General features: G+C 59.4%; 1 protein-coding gene across 3 annotated transcripts in view; it reads left to right on the top strand.

Moving 5' to 3' along the window:
• The window catches only part of TBCD (tubulin folding cofactor D), a 154,318-nt gene that overhangs the window by 118,378 nt on the left and 17,146 nt on the right, over window positions 1-18,794 (top strand). For all 3 annotated transcript variants that reach the window (XM_044247140.1, XM_044247137.1, XM_044247139.1), the window contains exons 22-28: window positions 790-812; window positions 4,033-4,064; window positions 13,053-13,115; window positions 14,032-14,108; window positions 15,811-15,892; window positions 17,454-17,572; window positions 18,157-18,248. In XM_044247140.1, the coding sequence (XP_044103075.1) occupies window positions 790-812; window positions 4,033-4,064; window positions 13,053-13,115; window positions 14,032-14,108; window positions 15,811-15,892; window positions 17,454-17,572; window positions 18,157-18,248 (488 nt within the window). The remainder of the gene's footprint in view (window positions 1-789; window positions 813-4,032; window positions 4,065-13,052; window positions 13,116-14,031; window positions 14,109-15,810; window positions 15,893-17,453; window positions 17,573-18,156; window positions 18,249-18,794) is intronic.

Genomic DNA, 18,794 nt, shown 5'->3' with positions numbered 1-18,794 from the left:
CCTCCACAGTGGGACTGCAGTCTGGACGTGCGCCCAGCATCTGTGCTGGCACATCTCAGGGTTGCGGGGGGACGTGGGTCCATTCGTGTGGGTTTTTGAGATTTTCCAAAGCTCTGCGATTCGGAAGAGGTGAAGTGTGAACTACAGGCCCGATGTTACCAGGTGACCTCAGAGTCACTCAAGACGACTTAGATGGGCTGAATGTTGTTCCAAATAGAGTTCTGTGTTCTTGAAGATTTGTCTCTGTGCGTACAACGCACACTTTGATACTAGATTGTCATTCTGCGTGTGCTACTGACTTCATGATTTTGGCAAACCCACGCGGTAGGGCTCTGGAGGGTGGAGTGTGAGGGTGCGGCCACTGGGCGGGGCGTCCCCGGGGCTGGGGGTCCTCTGTGGAGGGCAGGAGGCAGCCAAGCCTGTCCCCTTGAGTTTCTGGGGGACACGAAGGCGTGGACCAGGCTCCATCCCATCTTCGGGAGACGGGTGCTGGTGGTCCCGGCTGCCCCAGAGGCTGTCTGGGGATCCTGGAATCAGGATACAGTTCGCTCCTGGCTCCCCTCTCTGTGCCTGGGTTTCCCCTTCAGTGGGGACACTGGGAAGCCGTCACAAGGAGCTTGCCGGAGTGGAGTGGGCCCCGCCGTCAGCTCTCTGAGGAACCCAGCCCGAGAAGCACTTGGTCCTGCTGTGTCCTCCTCACCCCTGCCCTCGCTCAGTGACTGTCTGTACCTACTGTCGCATTTAAAAAAAACATCAGTGAACTTAAATAACTCTTACTTTTCGTTTTAGCTCTACGATCGTCAGTTATACAGGTAAGCTTCACAAACCCCACGTTCTTGTGTTTGTGTCATGAAGGAGAGGTTCTCTGTCAGTGAAGGGGGCTGGCCTGTCAGGGCTCCTGTCCGGTCGCCCCACGGGTAAATTTACCTGGCCTGTGCTACTTTATCTGAAGGGGCTTCACACTCAGAAGATGTGAAGGTTGAACTAGCCCCGTTGGCATTTGTAAGGCCTGTTGCGGTTTCCGTGTCCTGTGGTAGACGTGGACGTGCGTGGTCTGATGGGCGCCGGTCGTGGCAGATGCCCGTGTGGCTGCAGCTCCCCGCCAAGCAGCTCGTGTCTCCCTGACGCTTTCCTCCCGCCCCCGCGGTGTCCCAGCCCTGCGGCCCCATCGGAGCTCTTTGTCTGTGGTGCTGCCTCTCGTGGGTCTCGTGCGGCGGGAGTCGCGCTGGCACGTCTTGCGGTCGGGCCGCTCGCTCGTCGCGTGAGGTTGCGGGGTTTGCCCGTGTGCGGTGCGCACCGCGGTGTTGCCTCCCTGTCGCCGTGCTTGGCACGTTCATCTGCCCGCCAGGTCCGGGGGGTTGGGTTATCCAGCTTCTGGCGACCCGGGATACGGGTGCTGTGAACGTGGTGGCTGAGTCCTGGTGCGGACGTGTGTTTCCGCTTTTGTTGGGTTAATCCCGGGGGCGCGGCATTTTTAAGGCCCCAACAGACTTGTCCGGAGGGCTGTGCTGTCTGCGTCCAGCAGCCGTGTCAGGGAGTGTCCCTGTCCTCATCACGTGTGGTGGGCTGGGAGCCGCCCCCGTGGGTGGGTGTGCAGGGGCCGCCCGGCACAGCCCCGGGTCGCGGCCCCTGCCGGCGGCTGACTGGTGTCTTCTCCTGTGTGACTGGGCGTCTCATCTTCTGTCTTCTGTGAGGTGATGGTTCGCATCTTTTGCTTATTAAAAAAGTCACGGTCTGTCTCCTGACCGAGCTGTCAGCACTCCACGTATTCTGGATGTGGGACGGGACCACCCGGAATTGTCTCCGAGGCTGGGACTCGCCTTTCCATTGCTCGCAGGGCCTTTTTTTTTTTTTTTTTTAAGATTTCGTTTATTTATTTGACAGACAGATACCACAAGCAGGCAGAGAGGCAGACAGGAAGGGGGAAGCAGGCTCCCTGCCGAGCAGAGAGCCCAATGTGGGGCTCGACCCCAGGCCCCTGAGACCATGACCCAAGCCGAAGGCAGAGGCTTTAACCCACTGAGCCTCCCAGGCGCCCCTCGTAGTGGCTTTTTACTATAACTATACAGGGTAGTGAACATGGCCTGTTCTCTGTTGTTCTTGATGTGTCCGTGTGTCCATCTGTTCATCGCTCCCTGAAAGTGCAGGGTCTCAGTAGGGTCTCAGACCTGCTCAGGTCACCTGAGTAGATCTGAAAGAAGTCCGGCATGAGAAGCCCTGGGAGGGGGCCGAGAGGCAGTGGTTCGGGTCTGAGCCGCTGGCCAGGGGCTAGCTGGCATTGTCCTCTGCTGATTTGGCAGCTGTTCTAAGTTAAAGTTGGTCGTCTGGAACCCTGTCTTGCTCCAGAATTCCCTTTTCTGGACAGCTCTGTCCGTGGCTCAGTTGCCCAGATACACAGCCTCTCTTCCCAGTGACAGATTCCTCCCCACCACAGATAGGCTGTGCTTGGTGCACAGATGAGTTGAGGTCTTGGGAAGCCTCCGTAGTGTGGTTCCAGTTACCTGTCCTTCCTCTCTGGTTGGGGTGGGGTGTTCGAGTTGCCCAGCAGACGATGCCCACCTTCCTACTGGCTCACGGGTCCTGCTTTCTTCCCCACATGGGTTAATGGACGTTTCACCAGAGGTAGCTGGTGGAGACTTGTGTGCACCTTGACAGACCGCAGCTGCTCAGTGTGGCTTGAGCCCAGGGAAGGAGGGCTGCGCCTCCTGGCATGGACACGGCTGCTCCGGCTTCATACCGTCCCTTGATGGCTGGCCGGGAGAGGTCCGCCCCTGGGGAGCTGCCGCTGGGCCCTCTGCTCTTCCAGACGCCGTCCACGCCGGCTTCCCACCTGTTCTGACGAAGAAGAGGAGCAGGTCACTCTCGAGTAGGGAACAGCTCATTTCTGCCCGGTGAAATGCTTGTTCCCCTGGACTGATGAACCGTGGTCCAGAGCAGACAGGGAGCCTGAGGCAGGCACCGCTGGACAAGGGGATGCCCTAGTGCGCCAGCTTTGTCTGCTCGCCGATGGCTTGTGGTGGTGCTCCTGAGCAGGTTACCAATTCTAAAAACATCTGTGCTGGGTTTCTTTTTTTTAATATTTTATTTATCGGGCGCCTGGGTGGCTCACTCGTTAGGCGGCTGCCTTCGGCTCAGGTCACGATCCCAGGGCCCCAGGATCCAGCCCCGCATCGGGCTCCCTGCTCAGCGGGGAGCCTGCTTTCCCTCTCCCACTCCCACTGCTTGTGTTTCCGTTCTTGCCGTCTCTTTCTGTCAAGTAAGTAAGTAAGATATTAAAAAAAAGTAAAGATTTTATTTATTTATTTATTTGACAGAGAGAGAGACATAGCAAGAGAGGGAACAGAAGCAGGAGGGAGACAAGGGGAGGCAGGCTCCCTACTGAGCAGGGAGCCCGATGTGGGGCTCGATCCCGGGACCTTAGGATCATGACCTGAGCCGAAGGCAGCCACTTAACGACTGAGCCACCCAGGCACCCCCATCTGTTCTGTTTCTAAACTTGGTTTAAATTTCTCCTGGACTCAGCGGGCAGGTGACCCCGGGCTTGGTTCCCCACCCCGAGCCTGGGAGTGCCCGTGGCTTGCCCACACTCTCCCCACAGCAGACTGTTTTCCACATCAGGAGCCTTCCTTTCCTGGATCTCACCCAGTTTCTGAATTGCTTAAGGCAGAAGGGAGAGAGTCCTGTCTCTTCTCTAATGGGCATTAGGGTTTGTTTCCTCGGCTGATGGTGGTGACTTGTCCCTTGGTGCCCCAAGAGTGAGACTGAGCAGTATTTGGAAGCCGTGCCGTGTGACCGTGCAGTGCGGTAAATGACGCTAAGGAGGGTCGTGGCCAGTGAGCCTGAGAGTCAGAAGGACCTCATCCGGAGGACGGTCGCCGCACGTTTTCTGTTGACTTACGTAAAGGCCGTGTTTGCCGGCAGTGAGAAGTGTGGGTGGGCAGCAGTTTCTCCCTCTGTCACTCAGTGAGGGGATTTGATGTCGTGGTGTCCAGGAAAAAGGTTCTAACTCTGAATGTTTTCATTAATTTTCAGGGGTCTAGGAGGAGAACTCATGAGACACGCAGGTAGGTCTGAGCCGTGCGCTCGCACGTGACAAAGTCCCGGGGGCGTTTGCCTCGCCCTCTCCGGGGCTGCCTGGTCTCTGTGGTCCTCTGGGCCGGAGTTTCCCTGGCAGCGCCGGTGGTCGCACACCGTAGCTCCCGCGACCGCCCGCCCGCCGCGACCTCCATGCCGGCCTGTTCCCTGCAGGGTCGTTGGGCTCCCTTGTGTTTCGATGTATTTTGGTAGCCACTGGGTCAGCGGCTGGGCTGGGGTGGGTGAACGGCGGGGTGATTTGTCTTTCCGTCTTCTGCGCAGCGTGTGTACAGCAGAAGGTCGCTTTTCAGATCATATTTGGGTGTCCCAGGGAGTTGAGACGGTGCCGGTGTGTGAGCTTTCCTGGCGCCGTCCCAGCTAAGCCCCCGGGAGAGCCCAGCGCACCTCCACTTGTCAGGGCCTGGCTGTGCGCAGGCGGGCGGTCCTGGATGCAGGGGAGCCCCTCACCAGGGAGCGGAGAGGTCAGGGAGGGCCTGAAGGCTCTGAGGGCACGTGGCCGGGGCTGGGCTGGTGGGAGAGGGGCAGCACCGCCCGTCCTGCGGCCCTCCCAGGCTCCCTGAGCGCGCCGGGCACTGACCTCCGGCCCGGACCCTTCGGCATGTGTGCTTGCTGGTTCCTTTTCTTCCTGGAGTTCTTGTCCCCTGGCTTCTGGAACAACCCACTGACTGGTTCTCACTGTCCCTTGTGTGCCCTTCCTCCCTTGTGTCCGGCCCCGCTCGGCTGACACCCCCAGCACTGTCCCTTCCCCTCCGCTCCCCTGAGGGGCTTCTATGCCTGCTCGCAGCCCCCTCGCGGAGGAAGGAGGTTGCAGTGTGCTGGGCTCCCAGATCCTTTCTTCACAAAGAGCTGCAGGTTTCCGACTTCCACTTCAGTCCTCGTTCGGGCTTCTTGGTTCTAAGCAGCCGTGATCACAGGCAGATCTCGCGTGGCCACAGAGAAGGTCTCGCTGAGCTCCCTGAGCTCCCTGTGCTCCGACCTCAGCGCTGGGCCGCAGGCCTCTGACCTGCCCATCTGTGCGTGGCTCTGTGCTGCTCCGACCTCCATGCGCGGCCCCAGCTGGCAGTGGGGACTTTGTGCGGGACGGGCTTGTGTCCCTCTGCCCCAGGAGCAGCAGTGTGGTCAGTGCAGTGTCCCCAGAGAAGGGGACAGTCCTGGCCAGTGGGAGGACGCCGGGGATCCCAAGCAGCCACCAGGCTGACGTGTGCTGGGCTCCTTGAGGACGAGGTGGTCCCTTGGTCAGTGAGCAGGAGGTGTGTGGGTAGGGCCTGGGTAGGACAGGCAAAGTAGGCCCTGAGGAGCCGAGGGCACAGTGAGGGTGTGTGGGCAGGACCTTGGGGCCATAGCTGGTCACAGCAGAGGTCTTGAAGTGTTCTGGTGTGGTGGCGGGGTCGGGAGCTGTGCCCCCAGGATTGCCCCACATCCCCGAGTCAGACCACACAGGACAGCACTTGTCTGACCTGCGAGCAGGAAGAAGTCATGGGCTCCTGGGACTCTGTTTGAAGATTTTATTTATTTTATTTGACAGACAGAGATCACAAGTAGGCAGAGCAGCAGGCAGAGAGAGAGGAGGAAGCAGGCTCCCTGCTGAGCACAGAGCCTGATGCGGGGCTCGATCCCAGGACCCTGAGATCATGACCTGAGCCGAAGGCAGAGGCTTAACCCACTGAGCCCCCCAGGCGCCCCCTGGGACTCTGTTTGAAAAGCAACATCATCTACACGAGAGTCTGTGCCCTTGTCGCCTCTGCAGCTTGGCTGTGCTCAGGGGCACTGGCGACCTCAACGGAGCACATGCGGCCCGAGGGGCAGCAGGCGCACAGTCACGCCCACAGGGGAGGAGCAGCGACACAGCGGGGAGACAGGGTGTCCCACAGCCGCACGCCACGTAGGTGCCGGCCCGTGAGAAAGACGCCGGGAGCCACTTGCTGAGGAAGCGTGGCAGGGGAGCCGTGAAGGCGGAGTGGACGCTGGGGTGCAGAGGGCGGGTCTCGGACAGGCCGGGGCAGCGGGAGAGCTGAACAGAGCCCCTTGCAAGTCTGAGTCTGTTGTGAAAGGGGCGCCCGTCTCCTCGCGAGGCCGGGGGCCCTCAGATCCCCAGCGGTTTGTTACAGCAGGTCTACAAGGCTTCTTCCAAGCAGGTTGTTTTCTTTTTGGTGTTTCTCTTTACAAATGCAAGGAAGGAGGCCCTGACATGCCGTGGACTATTGCACACGGTGCCAGGAGAGCCTGACGTGAGTCCACGTCCTTTCCTAACGAAGACGGCCTGTTGCGAGGACCTGGAGGGCTGTGTCCTCCCCGACCCCACCTGCCCCAAAGGGCCTCATCGGCCATACAGATGGGCTGCTGGTGGCCAAGTGCCTGAGGCACTGAGTGAGCGTCGCTTCCGAACGGGGGAGGGCAGGGAGAAGGCTCGTGTCCCGCGGCGACTTCCCGGATTCCTGCCTGCGCGTCCTGGTTGGCCCGTGGCAGCTTCTCTCCCTGTGAGCTCCCGTGCTCCCGCGGGCTCGACGGAGAATAAACTCCAGACGGAGAGCTGATTTCTGTGAGCTGACTGCTGCAGCCGCTGAGGGGCCAAGATCAGCATGTGGCCCTTGGACGCACACTTGTTCACCGCCCTCGGGTGCAGAGCTGTCGCGGCTGCCCGGCACGCTGCCTGCGGCCCGCGATCCACAGCCCCTTTCTGCATCTCCCGGTGGGGCTCTCGTGGGCCCGGCGCAGGCTCTCCAGGGGGCCGCCAGAGCCAGGCTGCACTGCTCCTCGGGCCGGGCCGCTGGAGGCGCAGTCCCTGTCGGCTGCAGGGGTTCCCGCACGACTGTCGGCACACTGGGGTCCCATCAAGGAGCAGGGTGGGCCTCGTGGAGTGGGGGGCTGTGTGCGCTGTGCCTGCTGCGGTGTGGGCGCGGCTCCCCGGCCTGGCGGCCCGGCGGCTTCAGCACCCCTAGGCGGTGTTGGGCCTGTGTCGCCCACCGTGCTGGCTCGCTCTCAGCAGCTCCAGGGAAGCGGCTTCTCAAGACCGGAAATGACCGGCAGAAGCAACACGGGGACCGCCAGGCCCTTCCTCACGTGCTGGCAAGGTGCACTCTGGAGTCTGCACCACGTGGGCTGCCCCTGCCGGTCCCCGCCCCCCCCCCCCCCAGGACAGCGCGTGGTGCCTGCCTGTCCCCTAGGCCCGCCCAGCCGTGATCCCTGGGGGAGCAGGGAGTCACCGCCTGTTCTCAGCTGCTTTCTGGTGGCATTTGGCGAGGCTTGAGCGACGGCCTTCCTCCCTCCTCGTTCCCCTGCCGCATCCACCACTCCTCTGTGTCAGAGTGAGGACGACACAGAGAAAGTCTCTTTTGTGCAAAGAGGAAAGGAAAAAACCCCTTACTGCTGCGGTGCTGTGTTCATAGCCCCGGAAGGTTGCTGTGGCTCGGGGTCTGTGTGGGGGGGGTGCCCTCCATCTGCCCCTCCCACTTTCCCATGCTGCTCTCTGTTCTAGGGGCTGCCTGGAAGGGGGGGCACCGTGGGGGGCACATCCTGGGGGTGCTGCTGCTCTTGGGCGGGGTACCGCTTTTGGGTCGGTGGGAACTGTTGCCAGGTCGGTACAGGGGAGGAGGAAGGCGAGGTCCTGCGGGGCGTGTAAGGATTGTCACTTAGTCCCGGGAGGAAGGAAGCCGGAGCAACATCTTGAGCACATATTACTAGTTTGGCTCGTAGTGTGGGACACGAGGACCCAGACAAGGCCTTCTGGACACGTTAGCTCTTGTCATGTCTTCCAGTGTCATACGTGTTTTAAGTCACACAAGACATTACTGTTTTACGTCGTTAAAATTCATGTAAGTGTGCCCACATGCCTGCCTTTGAAGAAATCTCGTTACTCCTTTCTGCATTTCTGAGCTTCCGGAGGGCCCTTTCCCTTTGTGTTCCCTGTTCTGGTGTTTTCCATGGCGTGTGTCTGCTGGCCATAAGCCCTCTCATTTGTCTGAAGTGTCTTTTTTCATCTTCATTCCTAAAGGGTATATTGCTGGGTGTGGAACTCAAGTTCCACATCGATTGATTTATACTTTAAAGACAACTGTATTGTTTTCTCAGTTTCTTTCCCGTTTTGTTGAGAACGTACCTGTTCCTCGCTGCTCTGATGGAGACAGTCTGTGAATCTTCTCCGGCCCCTGTGTGTCTGGTTTTTGCGGCTCACACGGGGGTGCCAGGGCTCTGTGACCTGTGTGCCGGCGGGCCGGCGGGGTCACTTGTGGAAGAACTCATCCGTTGTTTCCCCAGGTTACGCTCTTCTGCTCTTCTTTCTCCCACACCATCCGGCGCGCCAGGCTCGGCAAGGCAGACCTGCATCAACGGCCTTCACGTCTGTCCTGCCTCCTCCCCTTGCCTGTCCGTTTCCGTGTGGGGTTTGTGCCCCACAGTCCACGGCACGGGCTCTCTCTTCCGCTGGCTCTTTCTTGTTATTAAAGCTGTCCATTGAGTTCCTGGTTCGTGTGTGTGTGTGTGTGTGTGTGTGTGTGTTTTGAAGTGAATTCCTGGTTCTCGTGTGTGTGTGCGTGCGTGCGTGTGTGTGTTCCTGGTTCGTGTGTGTGTGCGCGCGCGCGCGCGTGTGTGTGCGTGCGTGCGTGTGTGTGGTGTGTGTGCGTGCGTGTGTCTCTGTGTGTGTGCGTGTGTGCGCGTGCGTGTCTCTGTGTGTGTGTGCGCGTGTGTACGTGCGTGTGTGCGCGCGCGTGTGTGGTGTGTGCGTGCGTGTGTGTCTCTGTGTGTGTGTGCGCGTGTGTGCGTGCGTGCGTGTGTGTGTGTGGTGTGTGCGTGCATGCGTGTGTGGTGTGTGTGCGTGTGTCTCTGTGGGCGCGTGTGTGCGTGCGTGTGTGTGTGTCTGTGTGTGTGTGTGGTGTGTGTGCGTGTGTGTCTCTGTGTGTGTGTGTGTGCGTGTGTGTCTCTGTGTGTGTGTGTGCGTGTGTGCGTGCGTGCATGCGTGTCTCTGTGTGTGTGCGCATGTGTGCGTGTGTGTGTGTCTGTGTGTGTATTTGTGTGTGTGTGTGGTGTGTGCGTGCGTGCGTGTGTGTCTCTGTGTGTGCGTGCGTGTGTGCGTGCGTGTGTGTGTGTCTGTCTGTGTGTGTGTGTCTGTGTGTGTTGAAGGCTCCACACCCACGTGGGGCTCGAGCTCACGACCCCGAGATCAAGCCTGAGCTGAGCTGAGAGTTGGACGCTCAACGGACTGAGCCACCGTGTGCCCTCTGATTCTCGTGGTTCTGTTCCAGAATCTGCTTATTTTTTAATAGTTTCTGTATTACTGTTACAGTTTTTAATGATTTCCTTTACCTTTTTGAAGAAAGCGAGCATTTAAGATCTGTCTAATAATGCTTATGTGATTGTGCTTGTGTAGGACACTGTGTGTGGAGACTTGGAGAAGGACTTAGAGGCTCAGGACTGTTCGCTCTCCCAGAGAGTCTTTCCCTGGGCTTCTGGCTGGAGGCAGGGGCTGTGAATGGACGGGGGCGGTCCATCCCTGTCAGGGCGTGAGCGGTTCTGTGCCGGCCGGAGCCAGTGGGCCTGTGTCTAGGTTTGTGTAGGATGTGGTCCTTCGGATTCAAAGCCTGTGTGAGGGTTTCCTGGCTTCTGTCAGGCGCTCTGTCCCAGGGGCCTGTGAGGGCTCCTGCGCACCCTGGCCATCTTCCTGGTTTTCCCGTGCGTGCCTTCTCTGGAGTCACCCCAGCTGCTTGGCGGAAGTGGCTCATCTCAGAGCTGTGGCCGCCGTCTCGGCCTGGGGCTCTCCGTTTCCTTGGCAGCTTCCAAGCTGTGTGATGGAAGCACACAGTGTCCTTTGGTCCAGCTTCTTAAAAATGTCGTCTTGGCTGGTGGGTTGATCTGAATGACCTAGTCTGTAACTTTCTTTTGACTTTTTATTTTAAAATGATTGTTGACTCACAATCAAGGCGTTATAGAGCCCTGTGTTTTTTGTTTGTTTGTTTCTAAAAGATTCTATTTTTAAATAATCTTTACACCCAACATAGGGCTTGAACTCACAGCCCTGAGATCGAGAGTCACACACTTCCCATTGAGCCAGCCAGGCACTCCCCCCCCCCCCCGCCTTTTTTAACTTGAAAGAATACATTTAAAGTTCACGTGCAGGACAAATCTCCAAGAAAATTATTTTTTAAAAATATTGAGGGGTTGGGGGCACCCAGATGGCTCAGTCAGTAAAGAGTCTGCCTTTGGCTTGGGTCATGATCTGAGGGTCTTGGGATCGAGCCCCAATGGGGCGGGGGGTTCCCTGCTCAGGAGGGGTGCTGGAGCAAGCCTGTTTCTCCCTCTCCCTCTGTCCTTCCCCTGCTCCTGCTTTCTCTCTCTCTCTCTCGGATAAATAAAATCTTTAAAAAAATAAATAAAATATCGAGGACTTGGATTTTCCAGTCCTTGAAACATTCTAAAACCATTCAGAGCAGAGTGGCATTTTCTTCGGAGCAGGCAAACAGGCTGGTAGAGCAGAAGACAGGGTCAGAAGCGGGTGCCGATGTGATGACACGCATGAGATTTGGTCTGTGACAACACAAAGTACTTCCTGTGCTGGTGTGGAAGGTGGCTTATTGAGGAACGATGGCGTCACGAAGGGAAAGGGAAAATCACAACCCCACCTCTTACAGATCCAGAATTAAATTTCTGATTAAAACCCCCAATACAAAAAATACAATTTAAAAAGCTTCAAAGAAATTTTAGGAGACATTTAGGATAGCGTTGGTCCCTAAAAATCTTAATGTGGAAAATTTCAAATCTTCACAAAAGCGCAGAAAAAGCTCGTGGGGCCGGCGTCAGCTGTGCCCCGTTCTGGCGAGTCTGACAGACAGCATGTCTGTCCCTGCGCGAAGCGGACGGACGACGCCTCTTGAGCTCCTGCTCCGACAGCTCCTGCTGGCGAGGGCTGCGGTGCCGTTTGCTCTGTTCTTGGCTTCTGGCACACGGCCTCCCAGCAGAAGGGGAAGGAGCCGCGGAAAGTAGTGTGTCCACACACGTACCGAAAACTGCGTGTGTAAGCCAGCAGGTGCAAGACAGTGAGAGGAAACCCTTGTGCTGCGGTGAAGGGAAGGGTGGCTGTTTACGGGGTGTGCAGAGCCCTAAAAACGGCCAGAGCAGATGCAGGGAGATTGCACGTGAGCGCAGACCTGGAGAGCCTGTGCCCCGGCGGCTAGTGGGGACCAGTGTCCAGCCTCCCCCGGCAAGCAGAGCTTGGCGGCTCCGGCCCCGGCTCCGGCCCTGGAGCGTGCCCGCCCCAGGCTCTCCAGTGCGCCCGCCGCTCTGGGCATCACTGCTGAGGCTCGACCTGCAGAGCTGTGTGAGGGCACACAGGCTGCCAGCGTCTGCAGGCACGTGTGGCTACTGCCGGTGCAGTGACCGAGAGCAGAGTGGGGGACACTTGCCCGTCAGGGGCCTTCCTGGACTAGTTATTCTGCACCCGTGGCATGAAGTTGCCAGGTGTCGGTTCCGTTGTTGGAAGAGCAGGGTGGTGGCCAGAGGGTCTCCCAGCGCTTGGCGGGACCTCATTCCTGGGCCTGGGTACTGGGAGTCAGAAGCTGTGTGGAGGGGGACCAGCTCATCTGTGGTCGGCAGCACCCCGGGCGCACGCGGGCTGCGCGGTGGCGCTTTCACTCCGTGCTGGCTGGTGACACCTCAGGGCAGGGCTGTCTGGCTCGTGGGTCCCCGCGTGGTGGCCGCAAGCGCCCCAGCACACTGTGAACTCTAGGGAGAGCTGCTGTCAGCACAGGGTCTGGAGGCACTTGCCCTGCTCGTCTTGCTGTCCAGCTGAGGCCTGATGGAGGGACAAAAAGGTGGGGGTGTAGGGAGACCCTGGACAGCGGGTGTCCGTGGGGCAGCAGCACTTCCGTAGAAGCACGGGGGTGGGTGTGGCCGTGCCGGGTGCCCAGGGGTCGTCACCAAAATGCCGGGGGTGGTTTTCTTCTCTGATGTTTTTCTGTAGTGTTGCAGTTTTTTCAGCAAATACAAATTATTTATGCCATCAAGAAAAAACCGTACTGTATCGAGTTCAGTGCGACGGATGTGGTGGGTACAGGGCCTCCCTCTTGTGAGTGGGTGATCAGGGAGAGGGCTCTGGAGTGGCTGTGTTGGGGGCATGGAGCACGCTGGGATGCGGGGCAGCTTGCCGGAGCCGTGGGGCCGTCCGGGTCGGCAGGCAGTGCGGCAGGAGAGGGCAGCCTGCAGGAGGGCCACCAGTGGGCGCTCGGAGCTTGTGGGTTCCACCATGCACTTTGGTGGGTTTCTGTGCGGTGAGTGGTGTCTTTAACCTCCTGACTATATTGGACCAACTTCTGCCCGTGGGTGTGGTAATCCTTTCTTTAGTTAAAAAACTGACACATCATTCACAGAGGAGAGGAATTTGCCCTGAATTTTAACACCATAGCTTGTCCAGGAACCATCCTGTCAGGGGTAACAGCATTGCTTTCTCTGGTGAGAGTGTGCGGCTCAGTGCTCTTGACCTGCCCTCGTTTTGCCCCTCAGCAGACTCCTGGGCGCTCACCTGTCCTGACCTGGGCGGACTGTGAGTGGGCACCTGTGCCAGGACGGCTTCTGCTGCCTTTGGAGACCCCCTTTCCTCCTGTGCTAGCAGCTTCTCTGTGGTCCTCATCTCAGGCAGGTGCCACAGCTCAGGGTCACTAGCAGGTGGTGCTGGTCCCATGAGCACATGCACCGTCTGAATCAGGACTCGTCCCTGGGGATTCGTGTTGGGATCACATCTGTGGCTGCATGTGGCCCTGGGGCTGCCTCTGCCTGGGCCGGATCTGGAGCAGGTTCTCTGAGGCCAAGGAGGGGCCGGGGCTGCTGCCAGTCTGGCCGGACAGCAGCACGGACGCATCCTATGTGGGGGGAGGGGTCTGGTGCCAGCAGCTCGGCTCCCAGCAAAGGCAGGGCAGGTGCTGCCGTGGGCGTTTCTGGAGACTTGACACTGCATTTGTCCTTTTTCTTCCTAGTGTGCGTTTTAATAGAAAACTTGTCCCTTTCCAAGATGCCTTTTAGAGGTGACGCCGTAATTGGTAAGCGCTTTTCTTCTTCATTGTAGACGCACATTGTGGCCTTTCCTCCCAGAACTTCTTCAAATTAAAAAGTGAAAATGAACTGGCTGGGACAGACAGCCCTGTAAAAGCGAGCCTCCCCGCCACGCTCCGCCTCCCTGCCACGCTCCGCCTCCCCGCCCCGCCCCGCCCCCCGCCTCCCCGCCCCGCCCCGCCTCCCCGACAGGCCCCGCCTCCCCGACAGGCCCCGCCTCCCCGACACGCCCCGCCTCAGAATGAGTCTTTCCCGGGTCTCCTGAGAGGTCGGGCTCCTTCCTCCCAGCTCCGAGCTCCGGTGGCAGCTGACCTCTGTGCCGGCCAGTGTTGGCCACTGCTCGCCCGCCCGACGCATGGTGTGGGCCTGCAGGACTCGGGGTGCAGGTGGGACGGTTGAGGACCCGCTCCTGTGGGGCAGTGGCCGAAGCCCGCCACCGTGTACGGCCGTGGCCACAGGGAGGCAGGACGCTGCCCCCGCAGACTTTATTCTGTGTTTCTGTGGCCTGAGGAGTTCTGGGACCAGGACACCCCCCACCCCCAAAAAAAACCCAAAGACTTGGAAGAATTTTGCATTCTTTGGTCATGGCGGGATCTAATTGAGTTAAATATTCAGGATGAACTGGTGGGGGCCCGGGCGCTGTTTGAGGGAGAGGGGCTTCTGGTGACCCCGGAGCTTGCAGCGTCGGAGGAGCAAAGCTCTCCTGGACACACCTCAGCGGCCAAGAGGGGCTTTCTCCCCCCGAGTGGAGGGCCTCGGCGTGGTGTCCCTGGGCAGCGTTGGCCTTCGCCCGTCTGCACACGCGTCCTGGGGCTTGCCCACTGGAAGAGGCCGACGGGCTGTTGTGTGGGGTCATCCCCATGTCCTCCGCGGGAGGGCGAACGTCTCTGGTTCCCTCGACAGACGGGTGGCAGTGGCTGATAAACGACACGCTGAGAAGTCTCCATCTTACTTCAGGCCACTGCAGACAGCAGGTCAAGGTACGGCCCGCGGGGCTGCTGCGGCGCTGGGGGGAGCGGACGCGGGGCGCCCGGGGGCTCCGTGGCTTGAGTGTCCAGCTCTTGGTTTCAGCTCGGGTTGTGACCTCAGGGTGCAGGCTCCGGCCCGGTGTTGGGCTCCGCATGCCATGCAGGGTCTGCTCGAGATTCGCCCTCGCCCCTTCCCCTTCCCCTCGCCCCTTCCCCTGCTCAGGGCCCTTCCCCTCGCCCTCGCCCCTTCCCCTGCTCAGGCCCGTGCTCACGTGCGCTCTTTCTCTGAAGTGCACAGACAGAAAAAATCTAAACAGAAGCGACAGCCAGTTTTTTCTTAGTGTTTGTTTCAAAGAACTGTGTGTGTTGTGAGTCCGTCTTATACGTGCATGTGGTCACTGATCAATGCCGTAATTCTGCTAGGAAACCTGGATGGTATCACCTGTGTAATTTATGATCAGGAAATTGATGCAGCCAGTGATGACCAGAATATTATTCCAGTTTTATATGACGGTTTCTGGTTTAATCAGAGTCAGCTTCTGAACATCTCTCCTGTGTGTCCCTAGTGACTCTTTACTTGGGTGGGGGCTCTGTGTCCTGCTGCGTGGCAGAAGGTGGGGTCGGAGACTGCCGTGACCCTTGGGTGCGGGTGGGAACTGCGGTCCAGGGTCCTTGCCTGAGAGCGCGGGCTGTCGTGAGCGAGGACACAGTGTGTGCGTCCAGGGGCCGATGTGCTGCTGTCCTGTCCTGGGACAGGTGACCTGGGCCTGGCGGAGCTGTGACGAAGGTCCTCACGCAGAGGTTGACGGGCTTTGGTATTGAGGGTGGAGAAATGGGAGTCCGTGTTGACTTCCCAAATGACCCATTACCCAGCCTCCTGCGTATGCTGTTCTTTTTGTTTTAAAGGAACTTAATCATTCTGTAGAACCCAAGTACAGTTCCACTGGCGGAATCGGAGTGCTTCGTTGGGAGGCCTCCAGGCTCCCTTGCAGGAACGGTCCCCAAACTGACTCCCAGCGGCAGGGGTTGTGGTAGTCTGCGCAGGTGACACCTCATTGTGACGCTGCGTTGTGTGCCCTGTCCCTGAGCCAGTGGCCCTCCCTCCCTGTGCAGTCTCTGACCCCTCTCTCCGGGGCTGGGCTCAGCAGCCTGCTCTGGGGAAGCAGGGGAAGGAACGTGGGAATCCAGCATAGCCCTTGCTGTCTGTCTGACCCTGAGAGACCTGCCTTGAGCGCTGGTCCTCCTCTCGGCAGTGGATGTGTTCTGGGGAGGTGGGGGGTCCCCGGGGGCCCACGGCCGCTGCCACGTCCGCTCCCACTCTCCTCCCCCTGGCCCCGGCCCCGCACCTGCCCTCTAAATGAGGCCTGTATGCTACTTCTGTGTGTGACACACACTTTGCCCTTCACGGATTCTGCTGGGAAAGAAAAAAAAAAATGCCCTATTTTATTATCAACTGTTTTATAGAGAGGTTTTATAGAGATGTAAAGAAGATGTTTACATCGAAGGGAAGAAATCACGTTTTCCAGGTAGATTATTAGTTGCAGGGAATATCGAAGTCGTTACTGTGTCTGACGGTGGTCAGACATGCTGGAAAGGAGGATGTGAGTCCGTTTCTGTTTGTTTCAAACTTAACCACTGGCCTGACCGCAGAGTGGCCCCACGGCTGGGGCGCCCGGGAGGCTGCCCGGCACATTCACGTCCCGCTTTGTTTCAGGAAGCGGCTGTCTTGGCCCTGGCTGCTCTCTGCAACGAGTACTACGCCCTGGAGACCGGGGAGGCGGACCCCGCCAGGCAGGGTGAGTGGGCCGCGGGGCTTCCAGCAGGACGCGGGCGTACGCAGTCTGGGTCTTAGAGCGCTGCCTCCTGCTGCAGGTGGACAGGGTGTGGGAGGCAGGGGCCCAAGATGGGCGCCGGGCCGAGGAGGGTGGGGTACACGGGCTGCTGCCCTCGGATGCCAGGTTCGTGCTGCTGGAGGTGTCCGTCCTCTCCCACTCCAGACCGGGCGGAACACGCGCGATGCCCACCACGCAGAGCCTGAGCTTCTGTCAGTGGCGCTTGCCTGAATGACGTTTCAAGTCCGCTTTCCCCGCTGCCACTTTGGGGGTTCCCGCTGTGCACGGACGGAGCGCCTGCCTTATCTGGCCTCCGAGGGAGCTTCCTGTTTCCTGTTTGTTTGTCCCCGTGTTTCCCTTGGTGTTTGTTCCTTGGCTCCTTCCTCTTCCTTCTGGTCCTCGATTCCGGGGTCCCATCGGCTCAGAGGGTCTGCCTCTGTGTCCGGGCACGTCCTGCTTCCCTGTCTCCGATGGCATCAGTCGGTGACTTCTTTAGGGCAGATGTGGTTTTCGGGTTCTCATAGGTGCAGAGCCACAGTTTCCTGGAGCGGGTCCACTTGGAACTCCTTTTCCATGGTAAAAATCGTGTGTGCAGTATCTAAATCTACTTTCTGTGATTTTTTTCAAAAATAAGAAAATACTCTGTGGTGTGATCTCTGACAGACTTTCCAAATTTATGACATTTTCCCTTGGCCATAGGCAGTGTTCCACAAAGAGGTAATGACATCATTTTGCATTTAGTCTGTTTATGACAATTGGGACGGTGAGGTCACACTTCACTTTCTGCCTCAGAAGAGAAGGTGGCATCACCGTGCCCGCTGGAAGGGCAAGTGGTGTGTCCCCTCCAGGGCGCGGAGATCCCAGCCGGCAGAGGTGGCCGCGCCGGGGCATGCACGGGTGCTCCTTCGCTGTCCTGACGTAGGCCCTTGAGGTTTCTGTGCACGTGACCCCCCGGTTGTGCTGTGTTGACGCCCAAGTGGTGAGGACGAGAGCCGGTCTCGGTGGGCACACGGGTTGGGGTGCAGCCTCCTGGCCCCTGCCGGCCCCTCCCGAGCAGCGCTGGTCTAGGACAGCCCGGTAGCCCCTGCCCTCCCTGCCCTGACTGCCCCGTGAGTCTGCCCTGCACCCTCTGTTCCTGCCCCTGTTTCGCCCGACGGTGGCCTTCCCGTCTCGGGGAGCGTGTCCGCGCGCAGCGTGCTCTGCGCCCGCCTGGTCGCACGTCCCGGGGCGGGGGGCAGCACGTCCCCCGCGCGGTGCTGGGGACGCGGACGCCAGCCGGCATCCCGCACCCTCCAGCGTTCATTCTCCTGAGAGTGAGGTCGCGGGTTCGCGTGGTCTGTGAAAACTTCAAGACCCTGTAATAAACATTCTGAGTCCATTTTGATCGGAGCCCTTGGAAGGTGCAGCTGCTTCGGACGCCGGCGTGCTTCCCCCTTTCTCTCCCCGCTGCTCACGCGGGTCTGAGGTGGCATAAGGAGCGCGTCGTGCGGGAAGGAGGCAGCGGCCCTCTGTCGTGTCCTTTCAGAGGAGCTGATCCGGCAGTACCTCGCGGACCTGCGGAGCCCGGAGGAGATGGCTCGCTGCGGCTTCTCGCTGGCCCTGGGCGCCCTCCCGCACTTCCTCCTGAGAGGCCGGCTGCAGCAGGTGACGTGCCCGCACCCCGGGGAAGCGGCCTGTCGGGTCTGGGCGTCGCATGTGAGCCGGTGGGGGAGGCCTCGGGAGGGGTCCGACCACGAATCCATGCCTGTTTGGGCGTGCGGCCGTGAGGAAGGAAACGGGGTGCTCCTGAGGGCGCCTGGTGGGCAGGAGGGACTTGGAGGGGCTGCGTGCTGGTGTGACAGAGGGAAGGTGTCACTGCATCTGTGGAAACACACTCCCACCTTTACGCAGCCGTGCTGTGTCCCCTTCCTCCTGCCTGGGTCATTCTGGGGTCAGAGGCGCTGGACGCGCGGCCTAGAACTCAGCTCTGCGGCTTGTCCGTTTGGAACGTGGGAGCGACTCTGAGGACCGAACGGCCCTGGGAGGAGTAGCGGACCGAGACGCCAGGGGTCGGCTGGAGATGGGTCACAATTCCCAGCTCTGCGCCGCGGGACAGAAAGGGGGCAGCTGGCACTGGGGATGCCCCGTGGGGATGACCTGGGGGCAGCAGCCACATGTCCTCCCACCTGCGGCAGAGTGTGGGGCCCACCAGGCGCGTGTTCTGTTGACGACGTGTTACCGCCTTTCAGGTGCTGGCGGGCCTGGGAGCCGTGACGGCCATTTGCCCTGAGGACGTGAGCTTTGCCGAGTCCAGGCGGGATGCTTTGAAGGCGATCTCAAGGTGGGTGTCCGGGCTTTTTCCCCAGCCCTTCCTCTCCCAGGGGCCAGCGACCAAGCACTGAGGGTGGTCCCTGTCGGTGTGGGCCAGAGCCCCGTCTCACGTGAGGAATCTGCTTCGAAGCAAGTGTAACTTTTTATTTTCTCGTGTCTTCTCTTTCCAGAGGGTTGTCAAAGACTATTTCCAACTCAGAGGCTCACTGACCCTTTCTTCATTGTCAGTCTAGTGAATGTCAGACCTCTGTGCTTTAGGGGCAGCAGCCCGCCTCGAGAACTAGGGCGTGAACCTTCGCTCGTCTGGAAGTGCCGTGTGGAGTGGCCCGGGGTGCAGGCCACACACAGCATGCGCGCCAGGACACACTTTCCTTTCTCTGTCACCACCCATGCCCCCTTCTGCTCTGTGGTGATACCGCCGCTTTCTGCCAGTATGGAGGGTGGGAAGGGCCAGCACAGGTGGACTCTTGTGCACGTTTTGAGCTGCAGACACTAGGAAATGTGATTTTGGGGGAAAGCATCATTCCTCATGTGTCCGTGTGGAAGGAACCCTGGA

This window comes from Neovison vison, chromosome 5 (genome assembly GCF_020171115.1).
Source record: "Neovison vison isolate M4711 chromosome 5, ASM_NN_V1, whole genome shotgun sequence".
Taxonomy (NCBI): Eukaryota; Metazoa; Chordata; class Mammalia; order Carnivora; family Mustelidae; genus Neogale; species Neogale vison.
This window is presented reverse-complemented; position numbering and strand designations above follow the sequence as displayed.